This window comes from Asterias amurensis, chromosome 12 (assembly GCF_032118995.1).
Source record: "Asterias amurensis chromosome 12, ASM3211899v1".
NCBI classification, from domain to species: domain Eukaryota; kingdom Metazoa; phylum Echinodermata; class Asteroidea; order Forcipulatida; family Asteriidae; genus Asterias; species Asterias amurensis.
This window is the reverse complement of record NC_092659.1, coordinates 16,305,951-16,322,696: the sequence shown is the minus strand read 5'-3', so window position 1 is coordinate 16,322,696 and position 16,746 is coordinate 16,305,951. Positions and strand designations below refer to the sequence as shown.

General features: G+C 38.5%; 2 protein-coding genes across 3 annotated transcripts in view; both read right to left on the bottom strand.

Moving 5' to 3' along the window:
• Nucleotides 1–7,993, bottom strand: part of LOC139944939 (gamma-tubulin complex component 3 homolog) — a 30,400-nt gene extending 22,407 nt beyond the window's left edge. Inside the window, exons 1-9 of one of the 2 annotated variants that reach the window (XM_071942130.1) lie at nucleotides 7,926–7,993; nucleotides 6,955–7,078; nucleotides 5,383–5,431; nucleotides 4,426–4,487; nucleotides 3,484–3,551; nucleotides 3,026–3,103; nucleotides 2,157–2,304; nucleotides 1,609–1,660; nucleotides 649–842 (exon numbers count right to left, since the gene is read on the bottom strand). In XM_071942130.1, the coding sequence (XP_071798231.1) occupies nucleotides 649–842; nucleotides 1,609–1,660; nucleotides 2,157–2,304; nucleotides 3,026–3,103; nucleotides 3,484–3,551; nucleotides 4,426–4,487; nucleotides 5,383–5,431; nucleotides 6,955–7,039 (736 nt within the window). In that variant the 5' untranslated portion in view covers nucleotides 7,040–7,078; nucleotides 7,926–7,993. The remainder of the gene's footprint in view (nucleotides 1–648; nucleotides 843–1,608; nucleotides 1,661–2,156; nucleotides 2,305–3,025; nucleotides 3,104–3,483; nucleotides 3,552–4,425; nucleotides 4,488–5,382; nucleotides 5,432–6,954; nucleotides 7,079–7,925) is intronic. The other variant, XM_071942131.1, reaches the window with a different exon arrangement.
• A 1,203-nt stretch (nucleotides 7,994–9,196) lies between these two features.
• Nucleotides 9,197–15,648, bottom strand: LOC139945218 (uncharacterized). The gene is made up of 7 exons (XM_071942525.1): nucleotides 15,263–15,648; nucleotides 14,323–14,395; nucleotides 13,396–13,427; nucleotides 12,322–12,391; nucleotides 12,069–12,163; nucleotides 11,357–11,505; nucleotides 9,197–10,746 (listed from the first exon to the last, which is right to left on the bottom strand). Exons 1-7 carry the CDS (start codon nucleotides 15,545–15,547, stop codon nucleotides 10,533–10,535), a joined length of 918 nt encoding a protein of 305 aa, XP_071798626.1. The 5' UTR covers nucleotides 15,548–15,648; the 3' UTR covers nucleotides 9,197–10,532.
• Between the last annotated feature and the right edge of the window lie 1,098 nt (nucleotides 15,649–16,746).

The following is a 16,746-nucleotide window of genomic DNA, read 5'->3' as shown; positions in this document are numbered from 1 at the left end:
AAAATTGCAGGCGACCCACAATTTTGGTTGACTTGTCCGACGGGCGAGTGAAAAAAAAATAAAAAATTAAGGGAAACCCCTGCCTTAGCTTCACAATCAGAGTAAATGAAATGATATAAAATACCCAAATTGACAAAACCTAGGTCCTTTCTCAAACCTCGGCTTGTGCTCCTGCTCCAGGGGTGGATTTCACAAAGAGTTAGGACTAGTCTTATCTTGAGTTAGGACGAGATACACGTCCTAACTTAGGACTAGCCACGCCTTTTTTATATCTCCTTGGACTAGTCCTATGTTAGGACTAGTCCTAACTCTTTGTGAAATCCACACCAGGTGCCATCTGCTGATGTTCGAACCACCGTGTGCAATAAAAAATCACGTCCGTAAAGGACGTGATGCCAAGCTGTGTTTCCATAGACCATAAAATCCTCACCAACAGTTGACCAACCTGTTCATTCTAGTGTGTCTCATTAATTGCTATTGTTTTTTCTTGGTTTTTTGTGAAGTGCAATGATAATGTTTTTGGATTTGCGGTATATAAAAGCTGGTATTATTATTATGATAACTATTATTCTACTACGGATGCAATGTGCAGAGCCCAAGCAGGAGACAGAGCCTAAGCCGAGGTTTGAGAAAGGCCCTGTTACTCACTGTTATCGACAGTATCCCCTTCATTCCTTGCGAAGGTAACAGCCGGTGTGGGCCTCATGCGCTGGTACCCCACACTGGAACCATACGTCTGTCCTTTAGTACTGTCTCCGATGAGCATCCTGGCAAGGCGTGCGCCGACAGGCTGTGTATCGCCCGCTGGTGTGTACATGGCACCTGGTGTATTGAAGTTACTGCTGTGAAAAAATATATCAAAGATCCAAGTCGTTAGGTCACTTTGTTTCAAATTCAGTTCAATTCAATTTAATAAACATTTAACTTGGCATTGCTCTCACATAATACGTCATTGGTGTTTCATAAATATTAACAGTGACAGCTATAAACAGTAGCCAACATTATTAACAAATCAGAAGGGCAAAACTTAGGATTGGGTGAAGCCTTGGCTTTTGTACCATAACCTGTTGACAGACTAACACAGAATATAAGACTCACAAAGACAAAGGCAAAGACAAGGGACAAAAGGACAGCCGAACACATGTTGGTGTACCAACAAAAAGCGAGCCATCATTAATTTGACTCATACTGTTAAAGTCATGAACTGTATGCATTGAGTAGTAATTGTTTTAGTTCTTTTGAAAATACAGGTAGAGTGATTGCAGATTTAACAGAACCTTCCAAATTATTCCAGTATGTAACACCACGCAATACCCCTCTCTCCCTTGACAGTTTCTATTTTTCTAAGCAAACAATCGTAAAGTCCTAGTCTAAAGTTATGTCTAGTCTTTCCTTGTCTACCTACAACAAGCCAGGACCTTTGTACGAAATAAAATTTAATACCATCAGATACGGTTGGTCCAGTGGTTAGACCGCTGAACTTGCAATTACATATACCAGCTAGCAATATGATATCATGTGTCGAATGCATCAACACAGTACAAAGTCAACCCTCCTACTTTTTGATCACTTATTAACATTTTCTTTAAGATTCAGGCCTTGACTTACCCAGATGACATTCCTGTGTGTCCATGGGCTGATATGCTGCCGAAGGTACTTCCTATTTAAAGGTCAAAGATAGGGCTAGTGAGACAATTTTCTAAGTTTCTATCTTGAAGCTATTTTTTGTCCAGACTATTACTTTGGGCCCAATTCAGAAGATGATGCTCAGGAAATTTCTTCTGCCAACCAAACTTAGCAGAGAAGCAGCCACAAAGTAAACTACAAAGCATGTCTGGTAGATGGTAACCCCTTTTAGGTAAGCAGGCATGATATTTGGTCATAATTCTGATTTTTCCAATAGCCTAAACAAAATCAGAACAGACTAAGAGTTTTTTATTTTTGTTTTTATAAATGCAAGTCCCTAGACACACAAGGCCTGAAGGCCACTTCAAGGTGTGGGCTACAACTTATGTTTTCCAAGGGCCGTGGCCTCCTACGTCTAGAGCTGAAACATAGTTACCCCCTTAAGTTCCCCTCATTCCCTGGTAAGCAAGCAATTTTCTTCTTGCTTCAGAGCAAACTGAAGTTAGGACTTGATGTTTGAGTTATTTTACCTATACCGCTGCTTTGGGACTGTTCTTTGATCATGCTGAAGGTGGCCTCGCGGGGCGTAGGCTGATGACTACCAGGTCGTGATCCAAACGGCGTCGACGTTGCCATGCGCGGCAAGCCCTGGCCAAAGATTGCAGCTCCTTCTGCCATCTGGCAAATGGAATATAGAACGTGTTTGTTAACAGGCAAAAGCTTGGCACCCGAACAAAGATATATTGACAAATAAGGGAGACTACTAGATGGGAGAGTGCTGGTGTCCCAGGAAAATCTGTCCGCCAGATATTCCGTCCCCCATATGGGAAATTAACAGGGGATGAAGGAGAAAGATCCAAAAGAGGGCGTTATCAGAAGTAGTTTGTACACAGCTCGCTGTATGGGGGGACAGAATCTCAGAGGGACAGAATCTCCTGACACTCCGGCATATTAAATGTAGGGGTGTCCTGGCCGAGTGGATAAGAGCACCGAACTCAGGCTCTGGTGCTTCTGTTCAGCAGAGTGTGGGTTCGAATCCCGGTCGTGACTCTTGTGTCCTTGAGCAAGATACTTGACTATAATTGCTTCTCTCCACCCAGGGGTAAATGGGTACCTGTGAGGGCAGAGATGGTTCTTGTGATTGGTTAAGCTGCGTAGCGCATAATTGCGCACAGGCTGTATACTCTAGGGAGCTGAGATGGTTTAAGGAATGAATTAAGGCCCAGTGACCAGGGGTAATAATGTCGGAAGCGCTTTGAGACACCCATCGGGCGTGAAAAGCGCTACATAAAATTGGTATATTATTATTATTATTATTATTATTATTAGAGGTCTCAGGCTGTGGTTAATTCCGCTTTGTTCAACCCCAAGTTTAATAGTCACGACAATGTTAACTTACTCTACTTTTCTTTGATCTTCGGTCCTCACTAAGAGACATCAGGAGATACATTGTCGCCCATCGGTTCTTCAGTATATTCTGTTGAACAAACGCATAATTTATTTACGTGATTATTTGATCATTAGAAAACATTAATTGTTTAAGGCTTTTTGCAAATCGCGACTCCTCAAAACAGTCATAACAGTGCCCTCTTTCCTATTCTTAAAAACTGTGTGGTGGTGCAACCTTTTTTTTCTTTGTTACAAGTATTTTTCTGACTGGATTTAATCAAACAAGTCCCTAGAGACAGTTGACGCTTGAAAGAGTTAAGGTGGTACACCGGCCAAATGCCAGTTATAACTTCTGAGGACCAGTCAGAACTCTGTGTAAGTGTACCGGCTGGCAAGGCGTGCTGGGAAATAATGGCCCGATGAGATCAAGCACACCTGGGAAGCAGGTTGATAGATTGTTTTACTCACCTGGGACTGCAACTTCCTGTACAGCTCTGAAAATCTAGCTGCTTCGACTTCCCTACCTTCTCGAGCCACTACGGGAAAACCACAAAAACACACAGCTCTAAATGTAGGTACCATACAAATGCTATGTTGCTGAATGCATCTACATAAATTATGCAAGTGAGCCTGGATTTTGCTGGTGTCCTGTGCCAAATTTGTAAAGATGCTATTTTTTGCGGCCACTTTTGCGCCCTGTACCGGCGACCAGTACAAAAAAACTAGTGCCACAATAAAGACTAGACCAGATATATACAGACCGTATATCAATGGTGAGTTGTGACACCTTGCATTTGAAGCCATTTTCGATACCAAAAGGCATGACCGCACACAGTGTGCCACAATAGACATCACATTTGGTTGTGCTGCATTTGGACTGAATATAGCATCCAGCAACCACATGACTAAAGAAAATTGGGCCGTCTATGTTGCAACTCTTCCAATCTGGACTAGACATCAAGTGAAAACGTGATCCCATGAGTCTCTAAACACATAAAAATTGTTCACTTGTTAAAGTAATGTGCTTGGTAAACCTATGTCATAGGTTACCAAAATGTCTTTAAAGTGCAAGATTTGCAATTCCGAAGCGTGTTAATTTTGGTTTTTACCCATACCGATGTGTGATAACACTGTACACTCAGTACTTTCAGGAAGACCCGCTGCTAAACCACAGGATTCGCACTGCCTCTAGCTATCGGGCAATCTCAGTGGTCTAGTTGGTAAGACACTGCTCTAGAATTGCAAGGGTCGTGGGTTTGAATCCCACCCGAGTAATATGCCTGAGATTTTGTTCACAGGACTCGGGAAAGTACTGAGTATACAGTGCTAACACACATTGGTGTATGTGGGTAGAAACCAAAATTAATATTCTTTATCCCCGATGCAGATTCTGAAGCGGTTTAAACTCACATTTTCGTTGGATACGTTGGGATACCTGGAACTCATCTCCCTCAATGGATGGTGTGAAATTGCTAGAAAAAGAAGAGCAGAAAAGTTTAGTTGAGCAATTCTAAAGGCATGGATGTTTGGCATGTATACACGTACCTCACCAGGAAAAAACAACTACTTTTTGTCATAAATTAAAGGTATAATCAAATACTGGTCAATACTCAGACCAGAAACACCGGGACGAACCCCTTCTCTTCACAATAAGTGCACTGGCATATTTTATGTGCATAAGACAACAGACAGGACCACAGCTTTACATCCCATCCAACGATGCACCAATAATAGTTGAGTGTCTTGCTTAAGGACACGAGTGTCACAACCGGGACTCTAAACCACACTCTGGTGATCAGAAACACAAGAACTCGGTCACAGTGTTCTTATCCGCTCGGCCACGACACAGCAATACGGTAAAACTTTTGAGCAATCGTTAAAGACACTGGACACAATTGGTAATTGTCAAAGACTAGTCTTCTCACTTGGTGTGTCCCAACATATGCATAAAATAACAAACCTGTGAATATTTTAACTCAATTGGTCGCCGAAGTTGCGAGATAATAATGAAAGGAAAAAACACCCTTGTCACACGAAGTTGTGTGCTTTCAGGTGCTTGATTTTGAGACCTCAAATTCTAAATCTAAGGTCTCGAAATCAAATTTGTGGAAAATTAATTCTTTCTTGAAAACTACCTTACTTTAGAGGGAGGCGTTTCTCACAATGTTTTATACCATCAATCTCCCCCCATTACTCGTCACCAAGTAAGGTTTTATGCTAATAATTATTTTGAGTAATTACCAGAAGTGTCCAGTGCCTTTAAAACAGCTCTATAAAACTGAGCCCAGGAGTTTGAGGGTTACAGAAAGGAATCAAGACAAGAACCTTTTGAAGTCAGGATAAAGTCTTGAGAAATGATCGACTTACCTACTGATGACCCGGAGGGCATACTGGTACTGAGAACTGACATCATCATCTGAAATACAACGGACAATAACCACACCAATTATGAAAGACCCCCTGAAGACAGATTAACTTCGTCAAGAGTTTTGAATCAAAGTGTAACATTAGTAAAGTTATACACAGAAGGGTGAAGGGTGATCCCTCCGCTGTCACTTTAAAGGAACACGTTGCCTTGGATCGGACGAGTTGGTCTATAAAAAGCGTTTTGTAACCGTTTTCTATTAAATGCATATGATTGGAACGATGTTTTAAAAGTAGAATACAATGATCCACACAAATTTGCCTCGAAATTGCGTGGTTTTCCTTTTACTGTGCGAACTAACACGGTCGGCCAATTATGGGAGTCAAAAATTTGACTCCCACAAATGGCCGTCTGTGTTAGTCGACGAGGTAAAAGGAAAACCGTGCAATTTCGAGGCAGGTTTGTGTGGATCATTGTATTCTACTTTTAAAACATCTTTCTACCCATGTTTATTTTATAACAAACGCTTTTCAAAGACCAATTCGACCGATCCAAGGCAACGTGTTCCTTTAATAATAATAATAAGCATTTATATAGTGCCATCTACCTAGAAAATTAATCCGAGGCGCTGGAGAGGAAGAGAAACCGAAACAAAGAAGTTTATACAAAGAAAGGGATCAAAAGAGTGCCTTTCCAGGTTGTATCATAAACATGGGTGTGATCCCTGGCTACACGGAAGTTAATACAGTTAAACTTGCGCGCCCACCAACTCACACAAGTGTGTAAACACCAGCAATCGTGGACCCTCCTTTGTTCAAATCTTTGTGATAGCAACCGTGGACTCCACTGTATTCCTTTGTGATAGCAACCGTGGACCCATTGTCCCTTTTGTTATAGGTCCCCAGTATGAATTTGGATACAAACCCACACACACACCAACTTGTACACATGTAAACTTGTACATGTTTAATGGGTAGGGTCTACAGGTATGCATGGTCGTATTTTTGTTGGGTCGACTCGGACTGGGTTACTTGACAAACATAAACATTGATTTTTTTTTTTTTTGGGGGGGGAGGGGAAGGGTTGGAGTTTAACCATCTCATGTTATGCCACCGAAGGGTTGGCCTTTATTTTTTTCGACGACTTGCTAGCAGGACCAGTTAAGCCCGGCTCATACTTGCTGTGAGTGTGATGGAATTTTTGGCGTCAACTATTCACAACAAACATATCTGAAGAGTTGACCTGTGCTGAACTCCCTGTGAAACATTTGCATCGTAAAAACAGATTTAAGATGTAAAATTCGCTTCGCACAAAGCATGCACAAAAAGTATGAACTGGGCTGTAGCATGTTATTTCAATGGTTCTCAAGTTTTTTCACTGGTGCATGGTTCACATGTTATAAAATAGAGATTCTAGGGAATATTTTCAACACTGCCAGCAGGACCACTTGGAGAGATTTCTGACGAGTCCTGGCATGCCTGGCGTGTTTTCTAGCAATCGGCCAGCGGAGCACCACTGTTTTTTAAAAGGGAGAATGCTGTTACATACTATTGCTTTGCAATCCTATATGTTACCTTTTGCTTTTCCCAACATATGTCTGACCAGCTGAAGTAGCAGTGCTGATGGGTTGTTAGCGGGATTCACTGAGCCAGACGCCATCTTGCTCTCTTAGGAAACGGATGTTTAAGACGAGGTCAACTGCAACGGAAAGTTTCACTTTGATGTACACAATCAAAATAATTTGTAGTAAAGATTTTTAAACTAGAATTGTAAGATCAGGATTGTAAATTTTTTTTAAGCTGTTGATTGTATAAAACATTGTGAGAAACGGCTCCGAGAAGAAAGTAATTTTCCACCAATTTTGTTTCGAGACCTCAAGTTTAGAATTTGAGTTCTCGAAATCAAGCATATGAAAGCACACAACTTGGTGTGACAAGGGTGTTTTTTTTTTCATAGTTATCTCGCAACTCCGATGACCAATCGAGCTCAAATTTTCACAGGTTTGTTATTTTTTATGCCTATGTTGTCTTGAGATACACCAAGTGAGCAGACTGGTCTTTGACATTTACAAATAGCGTAAATTGTCTTTAAACTAGGATTGTAAGACTAGGATTGTAAAATAGCTTTTAACATAATAAAACTTTCCGTATGGCGCCACCACTTTATCACTAATTTTTACAAAAAGGATATCTCATTCTCATTGAGTTTTTTTGAGGTACATTTGATACTATATTATTTCATATCGAATGAAAAAGTGGTGGCGCCATACGGAAACTTTCCCCATAAGTTACAAAACAAGTAAAGAGCTTTTGTTGATAAACAAAAACTGTATGTTTAACAAGGTGTCGGAATTAGACGCAGTACTCGTTAACGTGCACTTAACAAATTCCGAAACCAACTTGACTAAGAATATTTACAGCCACGCCCCGATCGATGTCTCAAAAGAATTGCGCTTTTCAGCAATATTTTGAGAACCACGCTTCCCATTAATACTTAAATACCCAATATTATTTGTTGTAAGACAAAACAATATCATTAAATTCACCTTCACTACATCTGTCAAGTTCCGGGGACGAAAGTTCCCGACATTTTCCTTTTTCGCGCCACGTGTTTGTTTGTTCGTTACACACAAGTTCCTTTCCTCCAATGTGTTGAAATTGTTGCTCGTTTCGAGTGGGAGCCCTAGCCTTGATTCAAGTCCCGTTCTCGTGCGAGAGGTCACTGAGCATAGCTAGCCAGCCGCCGTCAAAATATAGCAACGGGACTGAAAATAAAAGGACTCTCATACTATAGGGATTGGGACTTGAGTCAAGTCTAGTGGGGCCCAGCTGTTGTTGCTGTTGCCCCCCCCCCCATGTGACTCCGCTTCCGATTGTTTGTCTTGCATCTCTGGATGAGTAGCTATTGCTATCGAAAGCTCATCGTTTTCTTGTTAGTATTTAAAGGGAAGGTACACTTGGTGTATCATAACATAAGCATATTTATTTTGTACCTTTCAGATAGGAATATTATTTTAGTGAGAAATTACCTCTTTCTCAAAATCTATGCTACTTCAGAGGGAGCCGTTTCTCACAATGTTTCATACTATCAACAGCTCTCCAATGCTCGTTACCAAGTCAGTCAGTTTTTAAGTTAATATTTGTTTTCATACTAGCTATCATTTAGTTATTTTTGTTTTGTTTAAAATAATCCGTTAGTTCCAAGTTCCTTTCTTAAATATTTTTTTATAGGGGTTTTAATTTCTGAGCTGGTGATTATTGGCTAATAAAAGGTGTTACTGGCAAAACTTCGTTTCGGTAACACTTTTAAAAACCCGAAAGTATAAGTGTAGTTTGTTACGGAGTGCATCGGAGCCGTCACTGCACCCCAGGACTCTGCTTACCTAATTTTTTTGGAAAAACAAAAACTGAATGAGTCAGATCTTTCTACTTCTGATTTCTTTGTCATACAGAGTATGTGTCGGTGTGATCAAAGATTGCCTGGACTGTAGGATTTGACAACAAAACACTAAGAATAAACTACACCAATGTAGGATTTGACAACAAAACACTAAGAATAAACTACACCAATAACAATTAGCTTATGGTTTGGTTTTTAGACGTTTCGAAAAGATGTCTTTTCCTGAAGACGAGCAGAGCCAACACTCCACAGTACCCGCAAGTTTACCTCTTATCCTTCACACTACTTACAAAAAAAATTGGGAATAAAAAATCAAAAGACATCTTTACAGTTTTTATTGTTAGTATTATTTCGGTATTTATTTGACATCAACCACAATACAAAACATTTTTTTCTAATTGTTATTATTTATGGTGTATTAAAATAAAACTTATAGCCAATGGCTAAATTGCGTAATTTTTACAATTTAAATTTAAAAGCAATACACAACCATCACAACACCGGAGTGCGGACATGTTTTTGTTTAGCTCCCTAACAAAATAATTAATAACAAAAATAATAGGATATAATTATCGTTACAAATTTAAACACATTTCTTTGAAAAGGTAATTAAGTATGTACAAGCTAAAATATTAATTACTTTATTTGTTAGCTGATGTAAAAACGATTATTTTATTAAATACATTTATATACATAATATGCTGCTAAAAACGCAATGAGTACAAAAAGAAACTTTAAGTTGCATCATAAAAAGTACTGGGAGGTGATCAAACAAACTCTGATTGGAGATCGGGCCCTTTCGAAACCAAGCCTTCGGCTCCAGATTCGGGTCAGGCTAGCTTGGCCCCGCGGTTGTTTTGACAATATTGCGCGTGCTTTGCTTACGCGCTCGGGGCTTCAGACGAGTTAGAGAACGGAGCCTGAAGCCGAATCCAAAGCCGAAGCCGTGGTTTCGAAAAGGGCCTCACTTGGGTCGTCCGGTGAATGAAATTAACAATTTAAATTGCCGACATTATGTGGGTGTTCTCAAAATACACTTTGGAAAACAGATATCACTTATAAATCAATGGGGCGAAATTGTTATACCTCAGCAGTATAAGAGTTACTATAAGTGCAACTAATTCCTACTTTTTATTTTGAAGATAATTGTGCCAATCATGAAGTTGAATTGTACTGAATAGGCCAAACTGTTATACGGATTATTACAACATTCAAGAAAAATATTAGATTAAGAATACATTAATTAAATCAAATGTTCACTTAAAGGCAGGGTGATACTTTTGGTAATTTTGTCAAAGACCAGTTTCCTCACTTGGTGTATCCCAACATTACGCACGAATTTATAACAAACCTTTGAAAATGTTGACTCAACTTTACTCTTCGAAGTTGATAAAGAAAGTATTTAAAATCTTGATGCACAGAATATTGTGTGCTTAGAAGCCCGAAGCCCCATTCTCTAAAAAGAAAGAAAAAAATCATTCTCTTGTTACTTCAAATGGTGTTTCTAACGATGTTTTAAAAATATCAATCCCTTCTGAGCGTTTTTTTTTTTTTTTTTACCAAGTAAGGTTGTATGGTCTGGTGAAGTAATTACCAATGGACACCCTTCCTTTAACAACAGCTTACATGGTATTTGGTTTACTGAATTAATGCCAATAATTATGGCTACTTTACGACCCTAAAGCGAATCGCTGTGTGTGTTTTGTATACCAAGTTAGTGCTTGATAATAGCTTGGTCGGTGACCAGACTTGTTTATGGGCAACGCCGCAAGTCTTGGTCTATATCCATACTGTTACTCTTTGACACCAGAAACGCGCCAAGGTAACTGCCCGGTCCGTTGTCCTTTGCGAAGTAGTGGGAGCCTCCTTGTAGAGGGCGCACTCCAACTCGATCATTGGCCGCCAAGTAAAATACACCACTACCATGTCCGCTGTCAATACTCGGTGTCCGTCCAGCACTGCGGAGTCTATAGATAGCAAATGAGGGGAAATAAATGTTATCAATACTGCAACGTTACCGATTCCATCATATTTTCATACAATTCTCCACCAATTCTTAAATCAAATAAAACTCCTCATTGAAAATACTGTAAATCCATTTCAACAAAACAGAACATTAAGTTGACCGATGTACAGCTAGAAAATACAGAGTTTAACTTGACGCATGCAGTAGGAGTCCCATTTTGTGTAAAATTTCGCATGGGACCAGTTGCAATAAAGAGGTACCTTTTAACCTATGTGAAAAAGGACGCACAAAGAAGGATCAGATTTTGAGCACTCCACAATTTCTTACTTTTACCGAAAAGTTCTCCTTTATTGTTCATAATCATTAAACGGTGTCCGAGGGAAAACTATCTCCCTGAGATTTTGTCGCCCGTATTATAGGAATTTAACATGCGCTGTAAAAGTAATCGTAAAATTCACGGACCTTCTGCCTGGCAAAGCACTGTAAATTTTACTGTGCCATGGCAGTTTAGTAAATATTGTGCCTCGAAGGGGTAGTTTACAAGACTTCCACGGTCAGTTATTTTTAAAGTGTGTGGATAATTAATTTTGTATTTTTATGGTTATACTTACACTTGCACAGCTCTAGATTCCAGAATCGTGAACTCGTTACCATCGCCACAATCAGGTCTAACCACCACTTCATGGCCTATAAAACTGTTTCCTTGGCGTGCCGCATAGTTGATCTGACTGTACACAAAGTAGTAGCCGGGCACCGTAATCTGAAATGGTAAATAACATAAATAAATAAATAATGGTAAAACAACACATTTTAGTTCCTTACACAAATTCTGCGTCCAAGTTATTGGTAAAACTAAATTTGAGAAAATGCTATCATATAACATTAATTCTATCATTCTACCTATATATTGTTTTTTTTTTAAGGCAGTGGACACTATTGGTAATTACTCCAAACAATTATTAACATAAAACCTTACTTGGTAACGAGTAATGGGGAGAGGTTGTAGTATAAAACATTGTGAGAAACAGCTCCCTCTGAAGTAGAGTAGTTTTCGAGAAAGAAGTATTTTCAACGAATTTGATTTCGAGATCTCATACTTTTTTTTTTTTTTTTTTTAGAACTTGATGTCTCGAAATCAAGCATCTGAAAGTCCACAATTCCGTGCGACAAGGGAGTTTTTTCTTTCATTATTATCTCGCAACTTCGACCCCAGTTGAGTTTAAATTTTCACAGGTTTGTTATTTTATGCATTGTTGAGATACACCAAACGAGAAGACTGGTCTTTGACAATACAAAAGGTGCCCAGTGTCGCTGTAGACCTACCTCTATGAATTGGTTGTGCACAAACTTGAGGCTTTCGTGTGAGATTCTGCCCAACGATCCAGTATCACTACTCGTATGAAACGAAAACCAGCTCTCTGAAACAGATACAGAAATACAACATTAATAATTGATATAATGATCGAATGAATAAGTGCACAAGTAGTAATACTACAATAGGAATAATATTATTCTCAGCTCCCTGGGGTTTAGTCTGTTTTTTAGTCGAAATAAAAAATATGGTTGTAGTTCATACCTGTACTTTGTTCCAGATAGTCCTGCTGGTTACCAACGACGTGAAGTGAAGGCAGTCCATCACAGGCAAGCTACAGTTAACACAACAAGAGCACAAATTAACTATAAATAGTGAACTTGCAGGGAAAGTATTAAAATAATTACATAGTGGCTCTGAAAAGAGCCGATTTGGTCCCGGCTTTTAGAGCAGTGTTATACTCTGCTCGTCTTCATGAGGAGACAAGGGTGTTCACTATAGTATTAGCTGTTTTTCAGTACAAACAATCCATTCCATATTTACATGTTTAAATGGCACTGGGCACTAACGGTAACCACTCAAAATAATAGTTAGCATAAAAATGTCTTTGTTAACGATAAATGGAGAGATGGTGATAGTATAAAACATTGTGAGAAACGGCTCCCTCTGAAGTTACGTAGTTTTTGAGAAAGAAGTAATGTCTCACTAAAATATTTTGATTTGATTTCGAAACCTCAGAATCCGATTTTTAGGTGCCGAAATCAAGCATCTAAACGGTGTTTTTTCTTGCATTATTTTCTCGCAACTTCGATGTCCAATTGAGTTCAATTAAATGGCTACATCATGTAGGTGTAAAAAAAATTATCCGGTGTGTTTCAGAAAGATTCACAAAACCAGTGACGTCACTTCGTGGTAGGCCTACGTCATTGTGGAGTTCCGTTTTTTTTATGACCGCTTTGTTGCAATAAACAGGTCTATTTGGTAATTAGAAAAAGAAGAAAAAAGTCCCAAGATGACACTGCAATTTTCCACCGGAAAACTATAGAGTTATTTGGACTTCACTATATGTTTGCTCATTTTTCCTAAAACCATCAATGCTTCTAAACAAATCGTACCCCCATCAAGCATGGAGTTTCACCTTTGAACAAATTGAAAGGGCAAGGCCACTTTCTCTTTGCAAAGGGCACATCCACTGGAAAATCTCTAAGTCAATGGTAAACTTTTGAAGGGCACCAAGGCCGGGACCATTGGCAACGGAGGCCCTTGCCCCGTTGCCTGCATGTAAGTATTTCACGGCCTGCCCCATGAGAAAATATACCAATAATAGTTTGCACTTACCGTGTTAGGATTCACGTTGTATGAATACGCATCTGCAATTAAAATGATATAAAATATTGTTAAAATAATAAAAGGGTGACTCACAGTAGCGATAACAAGCTTATCTTATGGTACAATTATTTTTACGGATCCAAGTGTACTGAAAACACATAAAATGCATACAAACAAGATTCGTCTTATAAGTGCTGGATGAAAGAGTTGGATCTGGGCCCAATTTCATAGAGCTGCTAAGCACACAAATTTGTTTAGTAAGCATGAAATTTCTTCCTTGATAAAAATAGGAACCAACCAAATTTCCATTTGTTGCATAGGCCTACTGCATGCTTGTTATATAGTATTCAGCTGTTGTTTGCTTATCCTGAAAATCACAGGGAAAGGGTTGTATGCCCTATAATCCTGTTTTTAACCAGGAAGAAATTTCATTTAATAGATGTTTCATGCTAAGAAAATTGTTGAACTTAACAGCTCTACGAAACTAAGTTAAAGGCACTGGACACATTGGTTATTGTTTAAAGACCAGTCTTCTCACTTGGTGTTATCCTAAAATTATGCACAACAAATCTGTGAAACTTTTTGCTCAATTATTGGTCATCGGATTTGCAAAAGAATAATGAAAGAAAAAAAAAACACCCTTGTTGCATTACTTTGTGTGCTTTCATAATGCACATACATAGAAGACTTCATCTGAAATATTGTATTATTTGAGTGAGAAAATGCCTCTTTGTCAAAAAACTTCAGAGAGAGCCGTTTCCAATGTTTTATACCATCACCAGTGTTCTCGTTACCAAGTAAGTTTTTATGCTAAAAAAAATATTTTGAGTAATTTACCAAAAGTGTCCAGTACCTTTAACAAAAATGTGTGCACTATAAAAAAAATGTATACAAAAAATATTTAAAAATATATAAAAATCAACGCATTCGACTTACCGTCGTATGAGTCACTAACATATTGCGCCTGTCTTCTTGATCGCAGTTTTGTATCCGAGTTCACAGTGGAATCCTGCGGTGAAACAAGAAAATTGTTAAAACCTGACTCAAGTTACTTGAATTACTTGAACAAGATACTTGTTTTTAATTTTCCTATGATCTTCAGAATGGATACGGGATCTGATTAAGAGAGTGTCATTGTTTTTTCTTCAACAAAACGCTTAGATATCAGCAAATATTAAGAAAGATACATAGCAAGTCACAAGCGGAAGTTTCAGCTTCATAAAGTTTGTACTTCTTGAGAAAACAGCAAATAAGAAAGAAGAAAAAAATACGGTATTAAGCTTATAAACCATTAGGCCTAGTAGCATCTAATAGTTTTATTCTTATCCCAACGTCCACCACAAGCTCTGAGTGCATATAAAGTGCCCTTTTGTATACATCAGAATAATATATACATGTATACATATTATGAAACATTTATCTCCAGTTTGCATCAAGTGTATGTTTTATATCGGGAAAAAATCCACTTCAAAGAACCTATACTTTTGGAAACTAATTAGAATTCTTCCAATTGTCAAAAAAACCACCTCCCAAACTGAATACAAAACAAAAACTGTCCAAACAAAACAATCAGGAATCCAGTTTTCATTTTGTTTGTTTAAGGCACAATATTATTAATAAAAATGCAATTTTTCTAGTTAAAATTCTGACGTCGATCTTGTCCTACTGATTTATGTAGCATAACTGTTATACCAATTTTTTAGAAAACGTCTCCGTCTGAATGCTTACAAATATTGAAACCACAATATTGTTCTGTATATATTTTACGGGTATTAGTATTTTAAACTGGAGGATGGAAATAGTGCTACTTTTTTTTAAACAAACGATGTATAACAAAGTGGTATATCTAAAAAAAAAAAAATGTAATGTTACTTACTTTAATATTTTCCGAATCTGCATGTTGATTTTCACCATCGTACCAAACGGTACCTCCAACTGTTGTGTTCTCATTGCGGAGTTGGACTACTTGTATAATCAACCAAATAACGGCTGTAAAAGAGACTACGTGTAGGAGAAAACTCGCGTATAGCTGGAGTCGGCTCGCTCGTGTGTGTTTATCTGGAGCTTCACCATGTCCGTTTGTAGTCTTCTCTCCAGTTGCTGTATCTTCAGGTACATAACATGCCTCTACGTTGCAATTTGTGTACGATGATGATGCCATGATGCTTTTTGTGTGATGTTCGTCGCTTTTGGAAAGATGTTCACTGACTGAAGTTTGCTAGGTATAATAATACCACGGCCACTCCACCAAGTATTTATAAGCAAACGCCCTAGATATGAAAACGAGTTTAACATCTCAAAATGAAATGTGTTTTACTATGTTTCCAAAAAAAGATTTTCGATTACCAAATGGGGAAATGGAGGATAGAGAAAGTGACCTATGCTTTGCTATGAAGAAATGTGTACAGCGCAAAGCTGGAGTGTGCGTAAGAATTATACGGGGAATACCCATTACCGGTTTGCTACACAGGTATTGCACATGCTCTACATGTTGTACAGCCAGCACTGCAATATTGTGAACTGCACTGTTGATGGGAGGCGATTATTGTATACAAAAATTGGCCCCGTTTGATTATACACACAGGACGGGGTGGTAGTAGACTTGATTCAAGGCCCTTTCTCGTGAGAGGTACAACACAATGTAGCAGACACATACGACAAAGCGCGCGGAACAGGTTGGGGATCACAAAAGAATTTATCTATGGCGATGGCACGGGATTGGGACTTGAGTCAAGTTTAGGGCGGTAGCAGAGAACAGTATTATCCTGTTATCGGTTTTCCAATAATAAACTCAAGGTTTGCCGCGAGGGTTTATATAAAGTCATTGCTTTATTTGTGTATTCATTTTCTTGTCAATATTCTTATTTTGTAATTTGCTTTTTTATTGTTTTAAAATGATGTGAATTTTTTAATGTGGAGGGCTATTTTAGCACTAATGTTCACGCGTGCTGTAATTGGGGCGGTGCCACGGGGGAGGGGGGCAGTCGGAGGATGCCCACCCCGTTTGTTTTTTTGGAAAATAGAAAAAGGGAGAAAGAAATAAAGAAATAAAGAAGGGAGTAAGAGAAAAGAAACATGTGAAAATTGGAGGGAAACAAGAAAAAGAGAACGGGAAAATAATTGAGAAATCAAGTGTAGGCCTTCCTAATTAAAAAATGAAGGCCCTATTCTTCACACCCAAACCAACACTCCACAGTACCCGAAAGTTTACCTCTTATCCTTCAAACTACTTACAAAAAAAAATTGGGAATAAAAACTCAGACATCTTTACAGTTTTTATTGTTAGTATTATTTCGATATTTATTTGACATCAACCACAATACAAAACAATTTTTTTTTTAATTGTTATTATTTATGGTG

Excerpts from the sequence above, each read along its gene's own strand:
- LOC139945218 (XM_071942525.1), bottom strand. The coding sequence starts at position 15,547 with ATGGCATCATCATCGTACACAAATTGCAACGTAGAGGCATGTTATGTA. Across the intron at positions 12,164-12,321 it reads CTATCTGGAACAAAGTACAG|AGAGCTGGTTTTCGTTTCAT; the intron begins GTATGAACTACA and ends TATCTGTTTCAG. Across the intron at positions 11,506-12,068 it reads TGCACAACCAATTCATAGAG|ATTACGGTGCCCGGCTACTA; the intron begins GTAGGTCTACAG and ends TTACCATTTCAG.